The sequence below is a fragment of the Anas platyrhynchos genome, chromosome 21, assembly GCF_047663525.1.
Source record: "Anas platyrhynchos isolate ZD024472 breed Pekin duck chromosome 21, IASCAAS_PekinDuck_T2T, whole genome shotgun sequence".
Classification (NCBI taxonomy): Eukaryota; Metazoa; Chordata; class Aves; order Anseriformes; family Anatidae; genus Anas; species Anas platyrhynchos.
The window spans coordinates 9,756,616-9,779,146 of NC_092607.1; the positions used below are offsets into that span (position 1 = coordinate 9,756,616).

The 22,531-nt window shown below is 54.8% G+C and overlaps 2 protein-coding genes across 2 annotated transcripts; one reads left to right on the plus strand and one right to left on the minus strand.

Annotated features, from left to right (window-relative positions):
• Nucleotides 1-4,358: 4,358 nt before the first annotated feature.
• On the minus strand, nt 4,359-7,987 carry RAB5IF (RAB5 interacting factor). Its single transcript, XM_072026363.1, has 4 exons — nt 7,770-7,987; nt 7,008-7,111; nt 5,647-5,776; nt 4,359-4,974 (listed from the first exon to the last, which is right to left on the minus strand). Exons 1-4 carry the CDS (start codon nt 7,896-7,898, stop codon nt 4,933-4,935), a joined length of 405 nt encoding a protein of 134 aa, XP_071882464.1. The 5' UTR covers nt 7,899-7,987; the 3' UTR covers nt 4,359-4,932.
• A 2,450-nt stretch (nt 7,988-10,437) lies between these two features.
• Nucleotides 10,438-17,879, plus strand: MYL9 (myosin light chain 9). Its single transcript, XM_027473133.3, has 5 exons — nt 10,438-10,573; nt 11,464-11,537; nt 15,958-16,161; nt 16,840-17,001; nt 17,174-17,879. The coding sequence occupies exons 3-5, from the start codon at nt 15,978-15,980 to the stop codon at nt 17,344-17,346; spliced, it is 519 nt and encodes a 172-aa protein (XP_027328934.1). The 5' UTR covers nt 10,438-10,573; nt 11,464-11,537; nt 15,958-15,977; the 3' UTR covers nt 17,347-17,879.
• The last annotated feature ends 4,652 nt before the right edge of the window (nt 17,880-22,531 follow it).

The following is a 22,531-nucleotide window of genomic DNA, read 5'->3' on the forward strand; positions in this document are numbered from 1 at the left end:
CCGCTCAGAGGCGGCTCCGCAGCGCCCCCAGCCCCCGGGCCCCGCCTGACGAGACCCGGGAAGGGCCCGGAGCGGCCTCCGTGCGCCCCCCGGCGAGGGAGCGAGGCCGGGCCAGAGCTCAGAGAGGGGGTGTGCTGCTTCAGGGGCTGACCTAAAAAACAGCGATAAATTGACCATAAATAATACATAAATAAATAAATAAGTCTTCCATTGGAGGTGGAAGAGGTCGCTTCGCTCTGGGCTGACCAAAGCACTGTGCTAATGAGTTCCCTGTGCCCCCATGCCGACGCGGGGCTGTCTCAGCTTGATGCGTGGTGCTTGGCTGCTGAATCTGCAGAATTCAGCCTTTGCCCTGGTTAATCCTGGACAGCTGCTGCTTTTGTAAGCAGAACACGTTGCGTGATGACGGGCTGTTGGCCCTGGGAAGTCCCCCGGGGTACGTGCCCCATTTGCCTCCAAGGAGCTAGCTAATGCCCCCTGCCCTTCTCAGGCTCAAGCACACGAGGATCTCTCCTGGCTTGCTCAACGCTCCCTCATGCAGACAGATGCACACCTAACCATTGCTGGGGCAGGGGTTTTGCTCATGCAGAGGGGATGATGGGCACAACCAGATAAAGGCTCACGGGAGGATTGTTTGGCTTTTGGAAGCCCCTCTCAGCCTGCTTTGTTTTCACAGATCTCTCCAGTCTTCCCATCCCCAGGAGTTGGAGGGGGTCCCTTCCCCACCACAGCATCTCCTCCAAGGCTGGGAACTTCGTGCATACTGCATCCTCCTACGCTCACTGGCCTGATAAAGTATTAACAGACATCTTGAAATTCAACACCCTAGGAAGTAGAATCATAGAATATCCCAAGTTGGAAGGGACCCACAGGGATCATCAAGTCCAACTCCTGGCACCACACAGGTCTACCCAAAAACGCAGACCATATGACCAAGAGCATAGTCTAAATGCTTCTTAAACTCCCAACAGGCTTGGTGTCATGACTGCATCCCTGGGGATCCTGTTCCAGTGTGTGACCACCCTCTCAGTGAAGAGCTTTTTCCTGATATCCAGCCTGAACCTCCCCTGTTGCAGCTTGACTCCATTCCCTCAGGTCCTATCACTGGTCACTGAAGAGAAGAGATCAGTGCCTGCCCCTCCACTCCCCCTCATGAGGAATCTGCAGACTGTGATGAAGTCTCCCCTCAGCCTCCTCTTTTCCAGGTTGAACAGGCCAAGTGACCTCAGCTGCTCCTCGTACGCCTTCCCCTCTAGGCCCTTCACCGTGTTAGTAACCCCGCTGTCCCAGAAGTTCTCAGTGTCATCACCAGTTGTCTGGTCTGAGACATGATTTAACAGTGCTTGAAGACACAGCTCTACTTCACGCTTCTTGGGTTTTCTTGACCCTGCTTGGCCCAGACCAACCCAACTCTAGCCCCTACTAGTCTTATGTTTGCTGGTGAACCACACCAAATAATTTCTGTCACCTGCATATGGCTGAATCCCAGCAAGCTGCAAGCACAGCCTTTGGAAGCTTGGAAATCAATCTGGGAAGATGCAGATGACACCTCCGTGGAGCAGACAGAGACTCTGAAACCTCATCGGTGTGCTCCATCCTCAAGAGACACTGTTTGATTTAAGGACATCCCAAGCTCCATTAAACAAAGTGATGTCCGTAAAATTCCTTTGCTGGACCAAAACTACAGATAACAAACATACCCCATGCTGTGTACTCAGCCGTAACTGCTGCAGAGCTACACCACACTGACAGCAGCTGTTACAGCTAGGGTCAGACAGCTCTAGAAAGACCACCAAAAACTTCTCTGCCAATTCCACACAAGATCCTTGCCTCACAATCAAGTCAGGGAATACCTTCCTCGTGCTCCTTCCTGCCAGGGACCCACAGCTTTTTGCTGAGAGCCAAACTGATATTCCTACAGTGCTGCATCCAGCAGCGAATTTCACAGAGCCTGCAAAGAGTACAGCCTCCTCTCTGCACCATCATGTGGACCCTGAAGGATGTGGCCTCCTGATGGAACTGTGTCCCAACAGCTGCAGCTTGCACAACTTAGCTCTCTGACTTCTTTTCTCCACTGGTCACAGCTCCACGGCAGCAGACTCCCACCAGCCATCAGCTTAATCACCAACTCTTCAAGGAGCAGGAAGAGCAAAGCAAGCATGCTCATGGTGCCAGTACCAAAATTGCTGAGCACAACGGTGCTGCCCAAACCCACTGCACTGCCTCATCCCAGCTGTTGCTGTTTTTCATACTGCCACCTTCATGTTTTCTCCTAGACCATTCCTCTGTCAGTCACCTGAGGCTCTGCAAAAATACCTTGTTTTTACAGTGCTCATCACTGAAGGATGCTCAGCTCCACTCTGTAGGCTGCCCCTTCCCCTTGGGCTTCTCGAAGTTGACCTCCCTTCTTTCAGGGCAGATGCCATGAGTTTAGTTCTCTTAGAGACCAGCACTAGAGGAACTTGCTTCCAGCCACTGAGGTACTCCTTAAAGCAGAAACCTTAAGAGGTTAAAAACTTGCCATTTAGCAACTGCAGTCACCAACAGAAATTACCAGGAGCTTCGAGGAGATCCAAAAACCAATGTCTTTTCCACGTGGTCACAGTCCTCAACAGAGGATCCTCCTCAGCTCAGGCTGGCAGCTTCTGTCCAACATAATAGTAGAGAACTGCAAAGACCAAGAAACTTAGCTGGTGGGGCTGTGAGCAACTGAGGAAAAGGCAGATAAGCAACCCTCCTGTTTTCCACTCTTTCACTCTGCAGGTTTTACAATGGTGCTTGAAGTCATGCCCTGGACCTGACAGGGACATGCTGCAGTGCAGCTCTGCCATGCTTGTGCGTCGCCATGCAGGGGCTGAAGAGGCAGAAGAGCTTATACAGAGGCAACACGTGGCTTAACCTTAATCACCCATTAAAGCATGGATATAAGCATTAGCTACCTACTTACACAAGAAATGTTTCTAACCACTTTTGAAAGCATTGCAGTCAAGCCTACAATAAAAGAGACCTAAGAATCCCAGAGAACCGCTAGCTAAAGTATTTATCAAAGTTAAAACTCCTAATGGAATCCCACACTCCCAACATTTTGCAGAACTTCAAAGACCAGAGCATACAGAAGCTCCACAGTGGATTATTCAGGCCACATTTATTACAGCATTTCAAGTATACAGTGATGTTACTGGTGGCTGAGAACAGCTAAGATGCAAACAATGCCAGTAGCAAAGGGTGACCTAGAACCAGCAGGCTATGTATCTTGTGGGAGATTAATGCTTTCTTGTGGGAGATTAATGCTTTCTTTTCCTCTTATTTCAGCTGAAAGCATCAGACTGAAAGGTTGAGCAAGTTTGGGGATGGGGAGATCAAATATAGACATTTTTGTTTGAGATCATTTAAATTAGCAACTTTCACATAGCAGAAGCTGTCTGCTATTGCATTTTTCCCTCTGCATGCCAAGGATCTAAGATAGCCAGGTGTGTCTTTTTCACCAAAAACAGACACCATTTTCCCTGGTAAGCATGGAGGCCTGCACAGGTGGGTGATTCTGAATCCCTAGCTCAGCACTTGGAGAATTAGATCCCTGACTTTACATAGTCACATGTGAGAACCGAGCTGTTGGACTTCTGCCAACAAGGAAGTAACACAGACTTTCACCAAAAGCACACCAAAACTATTAACTCCTTACTATAAGGCACCTCTAGGTCAGTACTCTTTTTGGGTACAGCATGTGCTGTTTAGAAAAACAAGGACTATGTGGCAGCTAGACTGCAAGGTCCTCTGACGAAAACAAGGACTGTGCATGCTTCCCAAGATCTATTTCTGAAATACAGGTCCTTACAAATATTTTAGAGCAGAGACTACTCCCCCATTGATGCACAAATTCCCACGGACTAGGGAAGAATTGCACTATGAAGTGACCAACGCAAAGAGCACCCCTTTAACCAGAGATAATGCACTACATATTGAATGCGCCTGATTTGCAAGCTAGTAATTCTGCTTTTAAGATATTAGCTGCCTCAACTGTGTGTTAGTCTCTTGCATTAATTAGCACTGAGCATCTGAAGCCAGCTGAAATCAATTAAAAAAAATAGAATTTACATACATAGCATTAAAAGTGTACCTCCAGAATGACTGTTCTTCAAGATTGCTGAGCTCTGAGGTAAATGCTGACAACTTCATAGGCCAGCAGAATGCAGGGGTGTTTCCAAACCTCCCAAACACATCTCGCAAGTTAAACATTCATTAACCAAATTAATCACAACTCATTCTAGTGAAGTTGCTTAAAAATTTGTCTTTAGCAAAGACAACATTTCAGCATTTGAAAATTCTGGTGAACAAATCATCCACAAGTAAAACAAAACTTATTAGAAATGGTAACGACACAGTCTGTTTAATCAAATCAGGTTTGATTACTACAGAACATGCTGAGGACAGCCACTGAACTCATATCCTGGATGCTGCAGTGCCTTCCTCCCACGTACCCTACAATCACTTTTTAAAAACCGTCTGTCTAAAGGACAACAAATGGAAGACAAGTCAGATGTAATGACAATTTCAAACGAAGGAGCATACATACATTAAATTAACAGATACAACCTTCAGCATACAGGCGTTTGATACTGCAGTCCCAACGGACAACAATACAGTTACTGGCTAGAGTTGCAGAAAGTTCAAAATCTGAACAGTCTTGAACTGCTTCCAAAAATTCCAATGGCTTTTTAATAGTTCCAGTAATTAACAGGTATATAAAACGGAGATGGACTGGCTTCTCCAGCAGAAGAGTTGGGGCTCTTCCATTCTAATCAGACCGCTGGTACAGAAGGGAGTTGATTTGACATCCCCAACCTTCCCACCAGTCTGCCAGAGATTATGATTTATTAAAAATCTTCTTGATTTACTGACAACTGATTTAACAGACAAAAGCTGCAGACTGTGTCAATCATAGTGGATGGCAGTGTAGAAGATTATCCAAACAACCTGTGGAGAGGAAAGGAAGGGAAAGTTGTTTTCATGCCTCTGAAAAGGGTTAAAACACAGCAAACAAGCCTTAGGCCTTGCCCTCAGCTGAGCACTGGGACTGAATTCTAGCTTTTGAGATTGTATCAGATATATGAGGGTCACCGTACAGCACAAACGGTGGCATTCCATTTGATCGGCTTCCAGAGTGACTAACCTATCTCCAGTAAATCCATCACAGTCTCTCTAGTGATTTAGAAACACCAGCAAATCAAGCCACGAGCATATTCAGGGACTTGTGGAAGGGCAGTAACAGGGGAAAACAAAGAGCCCCAAACATCAGCTGGTATTACCTAGACCAGTTTGGGTATGCCTAGATGAAACTGCTAAGACAAGGTAGCAGTGTTTCTGGGACAAAAGCAGGGATGACATAAAAGTGGTAGATGCAGAAACACGGCAGTCCATTCTCGTTTCCTTTCTGACACTGAAATCCTGTGCATTAATACTGTCTTATTTCATAACCAGCAAACAACAGATTTCAGGCTTCTCTTTCCCATCAAATCTCCCTTATTAGTGGACACTAACACATCTCTTTCTACCAGTGCCCCAGCTCACCTACTTTTCTTCCAGGCCTTTTCCCCCATAAAGTTTATCAACACAATTCACAAATCAAGTTAAAGCGAGACATGTTACCAGAAATAGGGCAAAAGATGTCATGAATCCTTCCTTTGTCAGCTCCCATGTCCCACCATACTCCTCCTCATCTATCTGCTGGAAGCTACTGAAGTAGAGGTACAAAACACCAGCATTGATCAGACAGAATCTGGAAGAAAGAGATTAGGAACCATCATTTTCCAGGACCCAGAATGCAGATACCCAATATACCATACAGCCACATACAAAGCATACTTTGTGCACAGCAACACAGAATCCAATTTCCTTTCATGCGCTCCTCGATCTTGAGGCTGCCAAGGGAAGAGCGTTAGGCTCTCCGCTCCATGTTAAACCCTTGTGTTAGTGTCTCACGACCACATGCCAGAGATGAGAACTGAAGGTTCAGTACCACCCTCAGAGCCATAGCACTGGTGTTCAACTTAAGGCAAGTCTTAGCACTCTATAGTCTGCACCAACAGTTCTGCTGCAATAGAAACAAAAAAAATGGGGACTCCTATTTTTTCTTAGAACAGTCTGGAATTATACCAGCCCAGCTTAGGGCTGAGACAACCTCGGAAGAAGCGAGTACATTTCCTGGAAAGAAAACTGTGTAGGAAAGGCAATACTGGAAGACTCACGGGTTCAAAGACTGGCAGCAAGCTGTGAGCAGCTGTTCACTTATACAGCACAGAGAAACCACTGACACAGTTCTAGAAGCTTTGAGCTTCCCATCTGACACCACATTGCTTTTATTTCTAACATTTAGCCCAGGAATTGGCTGATGTGCCTGAAGGTGTCTCATGAATTAATGGATGACTAAGTAAGGACAATGCTTCCCAACCACTCCACATCTATTACCAGGAGCAATTCAGATTTAACTGTTTGCACGTAGCTGATGAGCTCCTGTTAAAGCACCACAGCTTTATAGCACGTGTCTGTGATTTTCAAATTTCTTTTTTTTTTTTTTCCCTTAGAGACGCTCCTTCCACTTCCTTGCCATAGCTAGGGCATGCAGGACCTTGACTAGGCAGAGACATTTGCAAACCAATAGAAGCATTTACGGGAACAGGCCACTTCACAAGCCAATTGAGCTTCTTATTCCCTTCTTCCACCTCTGCCCCCCTCTAACAGGAATAAGCAAATATATTAGAAAACGGGAGAAAAAAAAAAAAACAATAGTTAGGTCAAGGATAGGAAAAGAGGCTGATGACAACGTGTTGTAATTAGTATGAAGTTCATGACAAATAACAGTCTGGAATGCGATGCTGGATTTAAGGCATGTGACAGACACAGACACTGCATTTGGCCACTCCACTGTTTATAACATAAGCTTAAAACAGACAAGAAGTAAAGTCCAAATGTGGGAAAGTACACGAGACAGAAAAGGAAATAAACCTTACATTGCTATTCCCACGAAGCCTTTCAGAGGAACTACTCCCCAGATGATTCCCAAAATAACTGCAATGATCTGCCGGAACCAGTAGATGACATCTAAAAACTCATCCTGAGGAGATAAAGCAAAATAAGTATTTTGGCATTGATTACGTTTTTCTTTTTTTAAAGCCATCATATGACTGACAAGTGAAATTTTAACACCGAACACCCCTCCGTTAGAAGCTGTATATAAGATATGGTTTAGTGGAGGGCTTGTTAGCATTAGGTCAGAGGTTGGAATGGGTGATCTTGAGGTCTCTTCCAACCTAGGAATTCTGTGGTTCTGTATTCTGAGCACATAAAGCAGTTTATGGTATCATGCACCTCGGACATTCCTGCTCCCAGATTAAACACAAGGCGTTGCCCTCTAACACACTAGCGGCAGCAACGAAGCAGCACCTAAGGTCATTGTTTGCTGAAGACTCCACTCTGTAAAAATCCATCAAAAACAACGCGTAAAACGTCGTGGGAACCTCTCAGCCTGCTGGAGCCGCTCTGGGTGCCCCAGGCCCTCTCCTACCGCTGCCAACCCCAGGCCAGGCCGTTGCTGTAACCTCCCTGGCACCCTCCCCTCGCAGCAGCAGCGGTCACCGCTCCCTCCCGCAGCCCTGACACCACCGCAGGGCCGCACGGCGCTGCCCCAGCCCTTCCCCCCCCCCCCCCCCTCACGGCCCGGGCGGGCCCCGCTCCCCCTCACCCCTGAGGCAGCCCCCCCCGTCCCCCCTCACCTTGTCGTGCCAGGCGGAGTCGCTGCGCAGCGCCCTGCCCCAGGCCGAGCCGCGCGGCCCCGCTCCGCCGTCGGGCACCGCGTGCTGCTGCGGGTGCGGCGCCTCCTCCCTGCGCCGCCCGCCGCTCATCGCACACCGGGCACCGGCACCGGCACCGCCACCTCCACACCGACCGGCCCGGAAGCGGCCGCCGCGCGCCCCTCAGCCGCCAATCAGGGAGCGGAGGGAGAGGCACGTGATGGTTCGGGACACGCCCCCCGCTGTACGGCGCGGGAAGGGGGTCAGCGCGCGGCGCGGAGCTCGCTGGGCGCGGGGCGGGGCTGAAGGGGGCGGGGCCTGGGGGGGGGGGCGGGGCCTGCGGCTGGGGCACAGCCCCAGAGCCACGGGGTGGGGGGGGAGGGGGGGGGAGCTGCCAGGAGACAGGGAGCTGGGGGTGGTGGTGGGCAGTGGGCTGAGTATGAGCCAGCAGTGTGCTCAGGGGGCCAAGAAGGCCAACGGCATCCTGGCTTGTATCAGAAACAGTGTGACCAGCAGGAGCAGGGAGGTGATCGTCCCCCTGTACTCGGCTCTGGTGAGGCCGCACCTCGAGTACTGTGTTCAGTTCTGGGCCCCTCGCTACAAGAAGGACATCGAGGTGCTCGAGCGGGTCCAGAGAAGGGCAACGAAGCTGGTGAGGGGCCTGGAGAACAAGTCCTATGAGGAGCGGCTGAGGGAGCTGGGCTTGTTCAGCCTGGAGAAGAGGAGGCTCAGGGGCGACCTTATCGCTCTTCATAAGTACCTCAAAAGAGGCTGTAGAGAGGTGGGGGTTGGTCTGTTCTCCCATGTGCCTGCTGACAGGACGAGGGGGAACGGGCTAAAGTTGCGCCAGGGGAGTTTTAGGTTAGATGTTAGGAAGAATTTCTTTACCGAAAGGGTTGTGAGGCATTGGAACGGGCTGCCCAGGGAGGTGGTGGAGTCACCATCCCTGGAAGTCTTCAAAAGCCGTTTAGATGTAGAGCTTAGGGATATGGTTTAGTGGGGACTGTTAGTGTTAGGTCAGAGGTTGGACTCGATGATCTTGAGGTCTCTTCCAACCTAGAAACTCTGTGATTCTGTGACCCTTGTCACAGTAGCAGGGAGGTAACACCCAGTGGAAGGGGATCATTGCCATATCTCCCACAGGAGCTTTTGTATCTGATCCCCACTATGGCAGAGTCCTTTGTTGAGGGGCCAGGGCTCACACATCCTGCCCCATCCTTGCTGCCCTTGGGGTTCCTCAGGTGTTTGGGACATGGCAGCCTGCTCTGTGCCCTCACCCTGTGATGGAGCACAGCAGGAGTGATGAGGGACACCACAGCTGATCTCTTCCAGGACTTCAGGCTGCGTCCTGTGTGCTGAGTCTCAGCATCCCCAGCTTCATGCTGCTGCCCCATGCCGCTTTGCCAAGGCAGAAGCATTTGCATGATGATGAAAAGCATGGATCAGGAAACAGATCTAAACTGACATGCTAAAAAACTGTATTTTTACCCCATCTCCATTCCCTGACCTGCTGCTCAGAGAGAAAAACAAGTGAAATTATGGCTTGAAAGAACAAGGAGGATGCAGAAGAGAGGTGACACAAGGAAGTGTGGAAGAACAAACACGCTCCCTGCTAAGGGACGTGTTGGCAGAGGAAGAGCACACAGGGAGCACTGAGAGGAGTAAGGGAAAGGTGGGAAGGGTTGGAAGGGATGAAGGCGAGTCCTGCAGCAGTTCCAGCAGCAGTTCCCTATGTGCACGCAGCTGCAGAGGCTGCAAAGCGTGCGAGGAGCTGCCACGTCCAGTATCCTGCTCCATCGCTGCCCCCAGCCCCCGTGCAGTGCCCGCTGACTTGCAGGGAGCTGCTGCATGGCCGGGGGCGGCTCCTTCCCCACCACGCTCCCGGGTGCTGCACACACACTGATGAGTTGGAGGTGGATGCACAGAAAAACCGGGGAGCAGCAGCCATGGGGCGGCAGCTCAGGCTCTCTGCCTCCTGAGACCGTGTTCTCTCTTTCTCTCTTTCCTTTTTTTTTTTTTTTTTTTTCCCTTTCCTTCCTTTTCTTTAAAAGGCAAACTCCGTGGGAAAGCCCCGGACAGAGCTCAGGCTCAGCGCAAGCTCCACGCAGCCCTGCGCTCTGCTGGGCTCCCTGCAGATGGATGCCCCATATCAGGGTGAACTTTTACACCACTGCTCGTGGCAGCGATCCCCGTGCGTTGCCCCGGGCTGTCCCTCGCCACGCTGGGCAGCCCCCGAGGTGCACGGACCCCGCTGCGGGCGGTGTCGCCCAAACCCTCTCCCAGCTGGGGGCCGGGGAGGGCGAATCCCCCTCGGAAACGTTCCCAAATCCCCCCTGTGCCACCGCTCCGCTGCGGGCAGAGCTCTGCCCCCCACCATGCGCGAATCCCCCCGGGCTCGCCGTCGGGGACCCCACGGCACCGGCGGCCGCTCCGTGCCCCCGGAGCTGAGCAGGACCGGGGCAGGGGGCGGCCGCCGAGAGGGGACCGAGACCCGCGACCCCCGGCCCCGGCAGCACGGCACCGCGTGGGTTTGGTCCCCCACAGCCTCCTGCTCCCCGGGGTGCCCCCCCCAGGAGCCCCCCCCGTCCGTACAAGGCCGGCAGCGCGGCCCCTCCGCCCCGGCCCCGCCGCATTTTTCTGCCTTGTATGGCCCGAGCCGGGCCGGCCGGGGCGGGACGAGGGGCCCGGCACCGCCCCGGTCGCCCTCCAGCACCTAGGGCCGAGCCACCGGCCGGTCCCGGGCAGAGCAGCGCCGCCCGCCCCGCAGTGCCCCCGCTCCGGCACAGGTGAGGCTCGGGCATCGCCCGTCGGGGGGCGGCCGTCGGGGGGCGGCTCCCCCCTGCCCCCGGCTCCGAGCTCCGGAGAGCTTTGGGCAGCCCCGACGGGGCGGGAGGGAGCGGGAGGGAGCGGGAGGGATCCGGGGCTGCCCTCGATGCTGCAGCCCCGACGGGGCGGGAGGCGGCTCGGGAGGGACGCGGAGGGCCGGGGAGGGGGCAGCCGGGGGATGGGGGGCGAGGAGGCTGCAGGAGAAGCCCCGGGGGCCGGCAGGCAGGGAGCCACTCGCCCCGGGGACCCTGCCCGGGGTGTCCCAGCCGGGGGAGGCGAGGGACGGCGCTGAGCAAAGCTCCCGGGCACTGCGGTGACCTGCCCGGGCTGGCAGAGCTGCAGGAGCCGATCCGTGCAGCCTGAGCGAGGCTCCCCCTGCCTCCTTCAAGTGGGAGCTGTTGCTGGCTGGATCTGCTGCTTTCCCCCCCGCAAGTCTTCACCCAGGGCCAGGGGCAGGATCCAGATGCATGCATGACACTGCAGAGATGTCCCAAGTGACCCGTGAGTGACTTGAGGCAATAAACTGTTGGGAGGCAGAAAAGCTTTATTTAGCTCTTTTCCCTCAGATGCAGAGGAACTTTGTGTCTTACGTAGTTTTGCCTGTGAAAACTCGAGGTCCTCTTGGCTTCTTCCGCTCAGCTGCTTCCCTCCGTGCATGCCTTTTCGGTACAAAGTGTTATGAAGGTGATAAAAGCCAGGGAGGTTCTTAAGCATCGACGTGTAAAAGAAAGCAGTGGCTGCAGCAGCATTCTTTGGAATGGAACATCCCGAAGTGTCAACAACCAGCGCTGCTTACCAAAGATGGTTGGTTTCTTCGGTCACTTGAATTTTTTCCTCTCGTCACTGGCAGGCTCTGGGTTGCTGTAGGAGGAGTTTGCGGTCACCTCCCCCTCTGACGTCCAGAGGCCAGATTCTCCCACCCAGGTGAGCCCCTTCATTCCCCTAGGAGAATGTCAAAGCCAGCCCAGGGCACATGATGCTGGCGGCCAAAGGCCACAAAGGCTTCCAGCCCTGTGCTCCCACGACACCCTCTGCATCACCTTCCTGATGCTCACAGGCATGGTGACGCCCTTGCCCCCAAATGTGGTGGGAAGGAGCTGGCTCAGAAACCGTGCTGTTCTCTCTTACCCCAAAATCATCAGAGCTACAGAAGCCTCCAGCCCTTCGTGTTCTGCCAGAGGAGCCGAGCAGTGCCTGGCGCTGCTGGGCTGGGGGAGAGGGACAGGGGTGGTGTGCTGCAGGGCTCTTCCCCTGCTGCTACCCAGCCCTGAAGCCTCTGTGTCATGCTGGGTCACTGTGGGGACCTTGTCCCTGTGCCCTTGGCTCTGTCTCTTCAACACCTGCCTGCTCCATTCGCACTTACATCCTGCTCACTGGCATTAGTGCTGGTGGCTGCAATTGGTCTGGGGGACACAGCCCGGGGCTCAGGTTCTGCTTTCCCCATGCTCCAAGCTCCCTTTTCCCCACCCATCTATGTTACGATCTCCCTCATTGCTCTCTACAACTGCCTGAAAGGAAGGTGTGGGGAGCTGGGGGTCAGCCTCTGCTCACAGGTAACCAGTGATAGGACTAGAGGGAATGGCCTCAAGTTGTGCCAGGGGAGGTTCAGGTTGGCAATGAGGAGACATTTCTGCTCAGGAAGAGCAGTCAGGCACTGGGACGGGTTGCCCAGGGAGGTGGTGGAGTCACCGTCCCTGGGGGTGTTCAAGGAAAGGTTGGACATGGTGCTTGGGGACATGGCTTAGGGGGTGACATTGGTGGTAGGGGGGTGGTTGGACCAGATGATTTTGGAGAGCTTTTCCAACCTGAATGATTCTCTGATTCTAAGGTCATAAAGGAGAAGAGCCCGTCTCTGTTCCAGCCACGCCAAGTGGTGCAGGAGGATCCTGCTGCAGCTCCTGGGCTCACCCTGGCACTGCCCCCCCAGGCAGCTCTGCAGTGAGGACAGAGCTGAGCAATGCTAAATCCCAGGGCTAGCGGGAGAAAAAGGCTGTTCTAACAGCAGGGAAGATGGGCTGCTCACTGCTCATTCCCCCAGCATACTTACCTTTTGGTAAACGTGTTCTGGCTTGCTGCTACTTGCAGCTAACCTTAGGAAGAGTCTTGGGGCAGAGATTTAACCACGGTCTTTCAAAGAGCCCAGCATTTATCCCCGCAGGGATGTCCTGTGGAACAGTTCAGGCTGTTTGCATTGCCCTTCCCCCTATCCGATGAAGCCTGACCAAAAGCATCCAGCAGATGTACATCGTGCATCTGGGTGCCGGGATGTCGTGGAGATGATGTCCTTCCCTCTCTAGCTATGCTGGAGATCTTGCAGCAGCCCCATGCAGAGCAGGAGCCTTGTCAGCACTTCCAGAGAGAGCTCCTGCAGCTGTCTGCCCAGCCTTGGAGGAGCCACCCTTGGGAAACGGGGCACCCAGCACACACGTAGACAACGTCGTGTTTGTACCACACGGCCTCAAGGCATCACAAGCAGCCGGGCTGTGCTGCAGCTGCGAGGTGGAGGTCCCTCCTGGCAGCACCGAGATGTGCCTTTGGCTTGTCCTGCCCTCCCCAGCATGGTCAGGAAACGGCAGCAGGGTGAAATTCCTTGCAGTTTCCCAGCGAGGAAATGTATGGTGGCTTGTTTTACCGATAACAGCGAGCCGTGGCTCTTTCTCTTTAAACCTGAAATTATTTAATAACTTTTCAAGGCAGCCTGGTGGCTGCAGGGATGGCGCTTGGCTGCAGAGGGAGCGGAAGGACATGGGGGCAAGGGCAGGGGGCTGGAGGAGCAGGACCCATCCTGCGTTTTTTCTTCTTGCTGAGGAAAAGCTGGGTGCTCAGACTGCCTGAGCCTGCCTGAGGCCACCGAGGCATGCAGGACATTGTGGCCCGGCCACCAAACAGTCTGGCCGTGGGGTTTTTTGGCCAGCCAGAGCCCTGCAGCTGGGCCCTGGAGCTGTGTGTGGAGCCATCGAGCCTCCGGCAGGGCATGGATCTCCCGCGGCACATCGGGCCTGGCTGCAAATCACTTCTGCCTCCTGGCAGGGGTGCTTTTCCCTGCACCCAGCCAAAAAAAAAGTCCCTTTCCAAGTCCCAGCTGGCTCCTAGGAGTTTTGCTAAAAACAGAAATAAAATGAGGAGCTGAGCTTGTCCTTGGGACCAAGCATCTATCCAGGGAATGTTTTGGATCAAACAGCAGAATCGAACAGCAAAACCACGGGCTGCCCAAATCGCACTTAATCCCCCTAAACAAGAACCATCTCTCAGGGGAGCGTGCCAAGCTGTGCTCATGCTCACTGGTCACAGCTGGGGCAGGGTAAATATCTTGATAATGCTAGCTCCTGCGGTGAGAGCAAAGCTCCTGTTTATTTCTCGAGTCTTCTGCTGATAGTTCTGCTAATAGCTCCCTGTGTTTTGGAAGCTCAGCGCTGGCTGAGCTGCAGCAATGCCGTGTACCGGCACCAGAGCTTTTATTGCTGGCTCTGGCCGGTGCAGCAGGTTAAGGTGAATCACGCTGCTCAGCTGAATTTCCTTGCACTGGGCTGATGCCCGCGCATGCTGGTGTTTGGCAGGGTACACGGGCAAGGGCTGTGCCACTGCAAGGAGCTTTGTGGTGCAACGGGGCAGGGGAAGCAGTGGGCAGGAGGGCTACGGGGCTGTCGTCTGCCCACACAGCCGTGGGCATGCCCTGGCTCTTTGGTGGTGCTGCTTTCCTCAGCAGGCTGGTGGCAAATGCCTGGGAAAGGATCAAAGGTTTTGGGGCGATCTGGGGTGATTTCACAAGTGGCGGTAGGTGCTGGGTGCCAGCCAGAGCAGGCAAAGGTGGTGGTGGGCAGGGAGATGAGGGCAGTGGCATTTCCATCCCGGTGCCTGCAGACACCGGGGCTCCTTCCCACGGAGCCCAGCCAGGGGAACCTGGGGGCTGCAGCTGGGGGGGGGAAAGGGCAGGCTGGGGGGGCTGTGTGCTCCTACCCCAACAAAGGAGGGGTAGAAGGGAGTGAAGAGATGACAAAGTGAAGCAGGGGAATGGCTGGAAGGCAGGCACAGCCTGGGAAGGGCTCGCAGGAGCTGTGCAGCTGTGAGAAAAGGCTGCTCGCTCTGTCAGCCGGGCAGGATGCTCCCTGTAACACACAACGGTTACAGGAATACTCTGCCCTTCACCTGAGGAACCTCATTCACAGTCTGTTAACTCTGATTCCCCACCCTGCAGCAGGCATGGGCTCCCTGCCCCAGATGGGGAAACCGAGGCACGGGGCTTTCTGTGAGTTAGAGTTGACAAAATTCAAGAATCTGAGCAGCATCTCTGTTGTGGCCACTGTCTCTGTTGTCACCCCGGGCTTTCTCCCAGGGCCATGCTGAGCTGGCAGCAACTGGAAGTGTCCTTGTGCCAGGCTTGTCCCTGACAGCTGCTCGCTGAGTTTCACTTAACGGGATTTGGCTGGGAGAGTTCTGAGCATCCTTGTCCTGGGTAACGCCAGAGGCAGCCGCAACCTGTGGGAATCAGGGCTGGGTCCCCAGCACCGTGATGCAAGGTCTTAAATATTGAGCCTGGCAGCGTGGACGGTGACACCAAACCATTGCTCAGGGGCTCAGGTGCTATCTCTGATCGTCCTCGCTGCTGGGAAATGGCTCTTTGCTTCACCCGGACACTATTCCTGCTGGGAAGGTGGTGGCTGTCCCCTTTGCCATCCCCTCTGGGCCACGTATTTCCCTGTCTGAGTTCCCCCTGGGTCTGTCTTTTCGTCCTGTGGATCCACTGTTTCCTTCCTGCCCCCCCAGCATGCTCCCTTCTCGTGCCGCTCATCGCCTGCAACAACCTCACCGCTCCTCTGAACCCTCCTGCCCTCAGCTGCTTCCTTGTGACCCCCCTGGGTGTTCCCCTCCCCGCATTTCGGGGTTCCTCGAGGAGCAGGGCTGGAGCTGGGGTGAGGGGGGAGGGCAGGGAAGCGGCGGCACGCGAGGAATGCGCCCGCAGCCGATAACCCCTGGCTCTGGCTCAGCCCCCAGCCCGGCAAGGCACCGGCTGCTCACCCCAGGGCAGCCTCCAGGAGGGGGGGGGCTGCCCCAAAACCCAAGGCAGCACCTAGAAAGCACCCTTGGGTGCCCTCCCAGACTGAACCCAATGTGGCGTTGGGTTCACCATCGTTCCCTGCAACTGGGATGAAGAGGACAGGCAGCACGTGGGTGTGGGGGCCGAGGGTGTGGGGAGCTGTGCCCGCAGCCCGTGGGGACAGCCCTGGGATGTGCTGGGAAGGGGGACAGGGAGAGCGGCCTGCTCGTGGGACTTCCCAGGGGACTGAGCAGAGCCTGAGTCTCACCTGTCCCTGTGCTCCGATCTGTGACCATGTCCTGCCTGCAGGTACCTCCCCAGCCACCAAGATGTCCAGCAAACGTGCCAAAGCCAAGACCACCAAGAAGCGCCCGCAGCGCGCCACCTCCAATGTCTTCGCCATGTTTGATCAGTCCCAGATCCAGGAGTTCAAGGAAGCCTTCAACATGATCGACCAGAATCGCGACGGGTTCATCGACAAGGAGGATCTGCACGACATGCTGGCTTCCATGGGTGAGGAGACCCTGTCCTGGTCCCCTGCCGACCCCTCGGCCCCTTTGCTCGTAACGGCCAGCAGGGACTGCTGCTGGGGGCACACGGTGCCTTGCGAGGAGCCCCGGTCACTGCCTGCACTGAGGAGCCACTGTTGGGGTGGTGTTGGGGCACAGCCCTCCTTCTTTGGGGCTGTTTGATGCTGTAAAAATGGGCAACTTGCTCTGCTGGTGCTAGCTGACCTTAGAAAGTGCATTTATGGAGGTATTTAAGGACAGCAGCCTAGGCTGTTGCTCTTAGAGCCATGTTCACCGGTCAGGAAAAGCTCCCTGCTGCCTCAGCACCACACCGCGAGGTCTGGCACCCGTTGGCACGGTGGCCAGACCCCTTCTGAAGGTACTGCCTGCGAGAGAAAGATCCCAGAGCAGAGGGGACGTGCACTGAGGGGCCCGTGGGCGTTAAGGCTGCACTCAGCAGAGCCCAAACTGTGCCTGGGATGTCCCAGCACTGCCTCTGCCATGGGGTCGTGCGGAGAGGGGCCGGGGACGGCGTGGGGAGAGGTGCTGAGGCAGCAGACGTGGGTGCTGCAGAAACCACTGCTCGTGGCGTGGGTGAATGAAAAGGTGTTTGGGGGGGGGGGGGCTGACTTTGGGGATGGGATGGGGGCCCCACACCCACCCCCCCACCTGTGCCCGGCAGGGAAGAACCCCACCGACGAGTACCTGGAAGGCATGATGAGCGAGGCACCAGGGCCCATCAACTTCACCATGTTCCTCACCATGTTTGGGGAGAAGCTGAACGGCACCGACCCGGAGGATGTCATCCGCAACGCCTTCGCCTGCTTCGACGAGGAGGCATCAGGTACGGGGCAAAGCTCTGGGGAGAGCCCCCAGGCAGCTCTGGAACAGTGTGGGGCATGGCCTCAGGTGCAGGGCTGGGAGCGGAACAGCAGGGAGCCCCCAGGGGAGGCAGTGAAGGTCCCCGGCCACCCCTCTGGCCTCCCGTGCTGACGCAGTCCCTGCCGTCCCCGCAGGGTTCATTCACGAGGACCATCTGCGTGAGCTGCTGACCACCATGGGGGACAGGTTCACCGACGAGGAGGTGGATGAGATGTACCGGGAGGCGCCCATCGACAAGAAGGGCAACTTCAACTACGTGGAGTTCACCCGCATTCTGAAGCACGGGGCCAAGGACAAAGACGATTAGTGCCGAGAGCCGCTCCCTGCCTCCTGTGCACGCTGCCCAGCCCCTGCCCCCTCGCTGCCCAGCCCCACAGCAGGCTTCCCCTCACCCAGGACGTCACCCTGCTCCATGTCATGCCGATGCTGGCGCGTGGCACCGTGCCCTTGCTGGAGGAACACTCCCCTCACCGTGCCGTTGCGTGCGCATCCGTCCTCCCCCATCGCCTCTCATTGCCTGCAGGCTCAGCCCCCGGGACCCAGCCAGGCTCCATCCCCACCCAGCAGCTGCTCTCCCCGTGGAGCAGGGGGCGTCCTAGGGCAGGGGCAAGCAGCCCAGGTGAGCACCGGCTGGTGGGGATTTTGGCTGGCTCAAATCAGTGCAGTCCAGGGGACCTGATGCAGAAAGAAGCTCTCCCTTTACCTCCCACACTCCCTTTAGGAAAGAAAAAGAAGAACACTTTTGTTTCCCCATCTATGTCTGTTTTATGGCTTTAGAGCCTGTAATTTGAGGGGGTCAGAAAACTGAAGCAGCCTATAAAGTCTGATGGTGTAACACAACACGGTGCTGTGTGGCTCCCTCCCTGACCAGCACAGCCCTGGTGCTGTGCCACTCAGATTTGGGGCTGAGGGCCACTCGTGCCTCCAGCTCCCATACCACATCCCCCAGCATCTGCCCTTGCCCACCGGGGTCTCCTCCTGACGACACCCTGTTTCAAACCGAATCATTCCCAACCTGTCTGTGCAAAATTGGCTTAAGCATCATTTTCTGCCTTTGCTGATAGTTGTGCTTTGGGACAGGCAGAGGAAAGGGACTGAGATACAAAGGTGGAATCCTCTCCTCTCCTCTCCTCTCCTCTCTGCTCTGCTCCTCTCCTCCCCTCTTCTCAAGCACCCAGCATCATCCCATGCCCACTGCCAACACCCCTGTTTAAGCCAGGACTGCTGAGGCAGCACGGTCCCTGCACTGCCAGCCCTTCCTCAGCAGTCAGCTTTGTTGTGCTGTTTGTCCCAGTGGTTTGATTAATTAACACCATCCTGACACAGCGGGAGGGGATAAGGGGGTTCCCACATTGCTGGAGGTCACCACCTGCATCCCTTCAAAGGATGAGGAGGGAAATGTGATGACAAACCCAGAGAGCCTGGCGAGGTGGTGCCCAGGGCACAGCTGCCAGAAGAGCTCAGATGGGGCTGGCGGTGCCCCAGGAGCACGTGGAGCTGGGGTTGGCACCCCCCTGCCCCAGACCTGCCAGGCCTGGGGCCGTGTCCTCGCCTGGGACATGGCCCATGGTTTGAGAGCTTGTTTGCTTCTGCTTTCCAGGCACTGCCAATGCAAGGAAGCGCAAGCTGTATTATCGGGGCACAGAGAGGGGAGAGGGCAGGCCAAGCCCTCCCAGGGGGGTTTGTGCTCTGCAGCAGCAGCCAGGTACAAGCCCACCTCCAGGCTCACAAAGCAAAGCTGGGCACTGTTTATTCCCTAATGCTTTGCATACTGGGGAAAAACATGCAGTCCTCCCCCAAAGCAAAGTCCCAGGCCTGAAGGCTGCTGAAAGGCAGGATGCTTTTAAAAAGCTTCTTCACTGAGCTTTATGGCAAAGCAGACATCTCACAGACATCACGGGGCCAACGGCTCCATCCACTCACAGGTCTGATCTCAGAGCTGATTCTCAGAAGATATCCCTCAACCCTGATGCCAGCAAAGTAGAGAAACCTTGTTAGTGGACACAGGGGTGTGTGTGGGAAGAATAAATCTGTGCTTTGCAAGGTGCCATCCCGCCTCCCCTGGCTGCTGGAGCTCCTTGCAGGTGGAGCACACGGAGATGGGGCTGCCATAAAGGGCTGCAGAGGGCCTTATGAGACTGCAGGGAGGCACCAAAAGGCAGGTGCTGCTCTGGGTGGGTTGATGTGAAGTGAAGCACGTGGGGAAGATCAGCCCCGGCTTCACAGCTGCAATGCCCCAGCTCAGCGTGTCACCCTGAGCAGCAGCAGGTGAGGGGCAGCCCCAAGGAAAGGGAAGAGCCCAACAGCTGGTGAAGAAAAAAAATAAATAAACCAACAACAACAGAAAAAAAAAAGAAAAAGAAAAAGAAAAAGAAAAAAAAAAAACAGTCACATAGTAGGAATTACTAGGAAAAGAAGGGATTCCAAGAGGGAGTGCTGTTTGGCCATTGTCTCAGTCTCTATGCCCCCCACACCTTGAGTATAAAAAAGATCTCACCAAGCTAGGAGCATGCAGAGGAGAGCACCAGGGAGGTTTGACATCAAGGAACTTAGTTTACTAAAGCAGATGATTGACTTAAACTAGGTGAAAAAGGAACTAAGGGCACACATGTAAAGGGGCTGTGCTGGCTACACAGAGTGGTGCAGAATTATCTTCTGGGTACTGGCTCCTTCAGCCCTTTCCCCTTTGACTGCATCTCCTGTGCTACCTCCTGAGCTCGTGTTTGGGCTTCTATCAGCAATGCTCAGAGCCTTTTCTGTGCTTTGTCACCAACACAAGCAGCTGGGGCTGTTTGCCTTCTGTGCTGTCAGCTGTGCATGCCCCAAATGTTTTTCATCCACTTTGGTCAAAGCCACTTCATCCACAGAGGGAGAAAGAAACATCAGCAAACCTCCAAACTAGTTTCTTGTGAAAGGTTCCCAGGCTTTACTTCTAGGGGATGTTCTCTTTAAAAATAAAAAATAAATGAAAAATAAAAACAAACAGTTTCTTCAAACGTATTAAACATCCCAAAAACAAAACTAGACATTTAATTTCAGAAGTGTTTGCTTGGGGCAGGGACACTTAAGAATACATTTCTGGGGGTCAACCTGTCGCAGCTTCTTTCCCCTCGCCTTGCTGACTTACCCAGTCTCCTGCCTCCTCCTGTAACATTGAAGGATTTTGATCATTTTCTGAGGTGCACAGTCATCAAGTCCACTGGTTCGCGATGCCAGCAACTTTGCCTTGCCTGGATTTTGGCTCACGAGGCTCACCAGTGGCTGCCGCCTGTTTCTGCTGAGAGGAGCTGATTCTCTGCCTACACCCAGAGCAATCTGGCAAACCACCCCTCCCTCCTCCCCCACCTGTTTGCTGCTTTTCCTGCATTCAGAGCTCCAATAAGCTTGAAGTTAGCACAGCACCCTGAAATACTTTCTTTCCTGGCTTCTCCTCAGTGGCCAGTGCACGCTGCCACCAAGCCACCCGCTTAATCACAGGATGGTTGTGGTGAGCAGAGTCTGCTGTGGTTCATCTGCTCCAAACCCCGGCTCAGGCAGGGCCACCTAGAGCAGGTAGCTCCATGCCTCTCGCACTGGGGAGCCCAGAACTGGACCCAGCATCTACACGTGGCCTCACCAGTGCTGAGCGGAGGGACAAGAGCACCTCGACCTGCTGGCTGTTCCTGGCCTAACGCAGCCCAGGACACTGCTGACCTTCTCTGCAGCAAGGGCACGTTGGTGGCTCCTGGTCAGCTCAGATCACAGAGTCACAAAATAGTTTGGGTTGGAAGGGACCTTAAAGCCTACCCAATTCCAACCCCCTGCCATGGGCAGGGACACCTCCACCAGACCAGGTTGTTCAAAGCCAGGTCTTCTTCTGCCTTGCTGCTTTCCAGCTTAAAATAAAATAAAATAAAATAAAATAAAATAAAATAAAATAAAATAATTTTAAAAAAGCTGTGGGGGAGCCCAGCTCAGGGTTATTTGAGAGTGGGCAGAATGAGGGGAAGTGGGAGACCACGGGAGGCCAGAGCAGGGCACCTGAAGGTGGGAGGCCAGGGTGTTGGGCTGGGCTGTGTGCTGCTCTCACAGTGCTGGTCCCCCGGCATTTACAGGTGCCCTGAGGCAGCCACCAGTCTCGTCTCCACATAGGCACTGAATATTTAAAAATTTGCCCTTAAAGCTCTGCTGGAGCTGGGCAAAAGGAGCACACCAGCCCTTGAGCAGGGAAATGATGAAGCCAGCCAGGCCAGCCCTGGGAACGCTTTCATTTCCCTCCTAATTAATACTAGCATGACCCCGGCAGCCTTGGCAAATGCCTTTGCAGAGAAGGCAAGCTGCTACCAGCAAAACGCCAGCACATGAGGCGTCCCAGTGGGGCAAGCCCAGCCAGTGGCCCCCTGAACGTGGGACAACTGGCACCCCAGCAGAACCCCACAGCTGGAATGGAAGCCCTTTCCTAGCAAAATAAATAAATAAATAAATAAATAAATAAATAAATAAATAAATAAATAATACAGATCAGCAGAGGATGGGCAAAGGAGGAGTCCTTTTTGGGCAGAGCTTGCGGCCCTGTCGAAGGCTGCCCGAGGTTTCCAGCAGCCCCTTTCAGGCCTTGGCTGCCTGATTGTTTTCCGAATTGCAGAGGTTTAACAGTGCGATCATGTCAATGGCGCTGCCCGGGAGGTGGCCCAGCTGGGCCAGGACACTCAGCCCGGACCAGCCCTCAGCCGGGGGCTGCTGCCACCTTCCCTGGCCCCTGCGGCCCGCTGGGCCTTCCTGTGGCCCTGGGAGGCTTGGGGGGCTCGGGGTCCAGCCCGGCCCCGCTGGGCAGGAGCCGGGGCAGGGCCATGGGCTCACTGGGGCCGCAGCGGTGGCTGCAGGGTGCTGCGGGCAGGGGCAGCAGGGGGGCTCTGCACCCTGCACGGGCTCCATGCCTCATCTGTGGTTCACTGTCCCTCATGGCGCTTCCACTGGTTGAGCAATAGCGATTCGGGTACTGTTTCACTCAGGACGTTGCAGATTTAGCAGCACCTAAAGAAAGGCTTTAAGCAGTTCTCCTTTTTTTTTTGTTATTTAATCCTCTCCTGCATCACGAAAGCCGCTCTGTGCAGATCTGCAGCTTTGCTGCCAGCAGCCACCACATGGAAACGCGGCTGCTCCGGCCCATCTTGCATTGCAAACCAGAGCGATGCAGGTGCTGGCCATGACAAACAGCCTCAGTATATGGCAGCTCTCTCCAGCTCCTTCCCCTCTCAGACTCAAGCCCCTCTCCCACGCCCAGGCCCCCTAATCACCATAATCAGCTCAGTTCACACATTTGGGATGGACAATTCAGGGCTAAGAGCCTGGTGCCTGCTCCTATTGAAAGCCAAGTGAAGGGGTTTGAATCAGGGCTGCCTGAAAATGCCGGCAAATGCGCTGCTCCTCCGAAACAGACCTGTCCCCTCCTGGGCACGGGGCTGGGGAAGGAGAGATCTCCAGCCTGGCCTCCTGGGCTCTCATGGTGCTGC

Excerpts from the sequence above, each read along its gene's own strand:
- RAB5IF (XM_072026363.1), bottom strand. The coding sequence starts at position 7,898 with ATGAGCGGCGGGCGGCGCAGGGAGGAGGCGCCGCACCCGCAGCAGCAC. Across the intron at positions 7,112-7,769 it reads ACTCCGCCTGGCACGACAAG|GATGAGTTTTTAGATGTCAT; the intron begins GTGAGGGGGGAC and ends TTATCTCCTCAG. Across the intron at positions 5,777-7,007 it reads GGCTTCGTGGGAATAGCAAT|ATTCTGTCTGATCAATGCTG; the intron begins GTAAGGTTTATT and ends TCTTTCTTCCAG.
- MYL9 (XM_027473133.3), top strand. The coding sequence starts at position 15,978 with ATGTCCAGCAAACGTGCCAAAGCCAAGACCACCAAGAAGCGCCCGCAG. Across the intron at positions 16,162-16,839 it reads CGACATGCTGGCTTCCATGG|GGAAGAACCCCACCGACGAG; the intron begins GTGAGGAGACCC and ends TGTGCCCGGCAG. Across the intron at positions 17,002-17,173 it reads CTTCGACGAGGAGGCATCAG|GGTTCATTCACGAGGACCAT; the intron begins GTACGGGGCAAA and ends CCGTCCCCGCAG.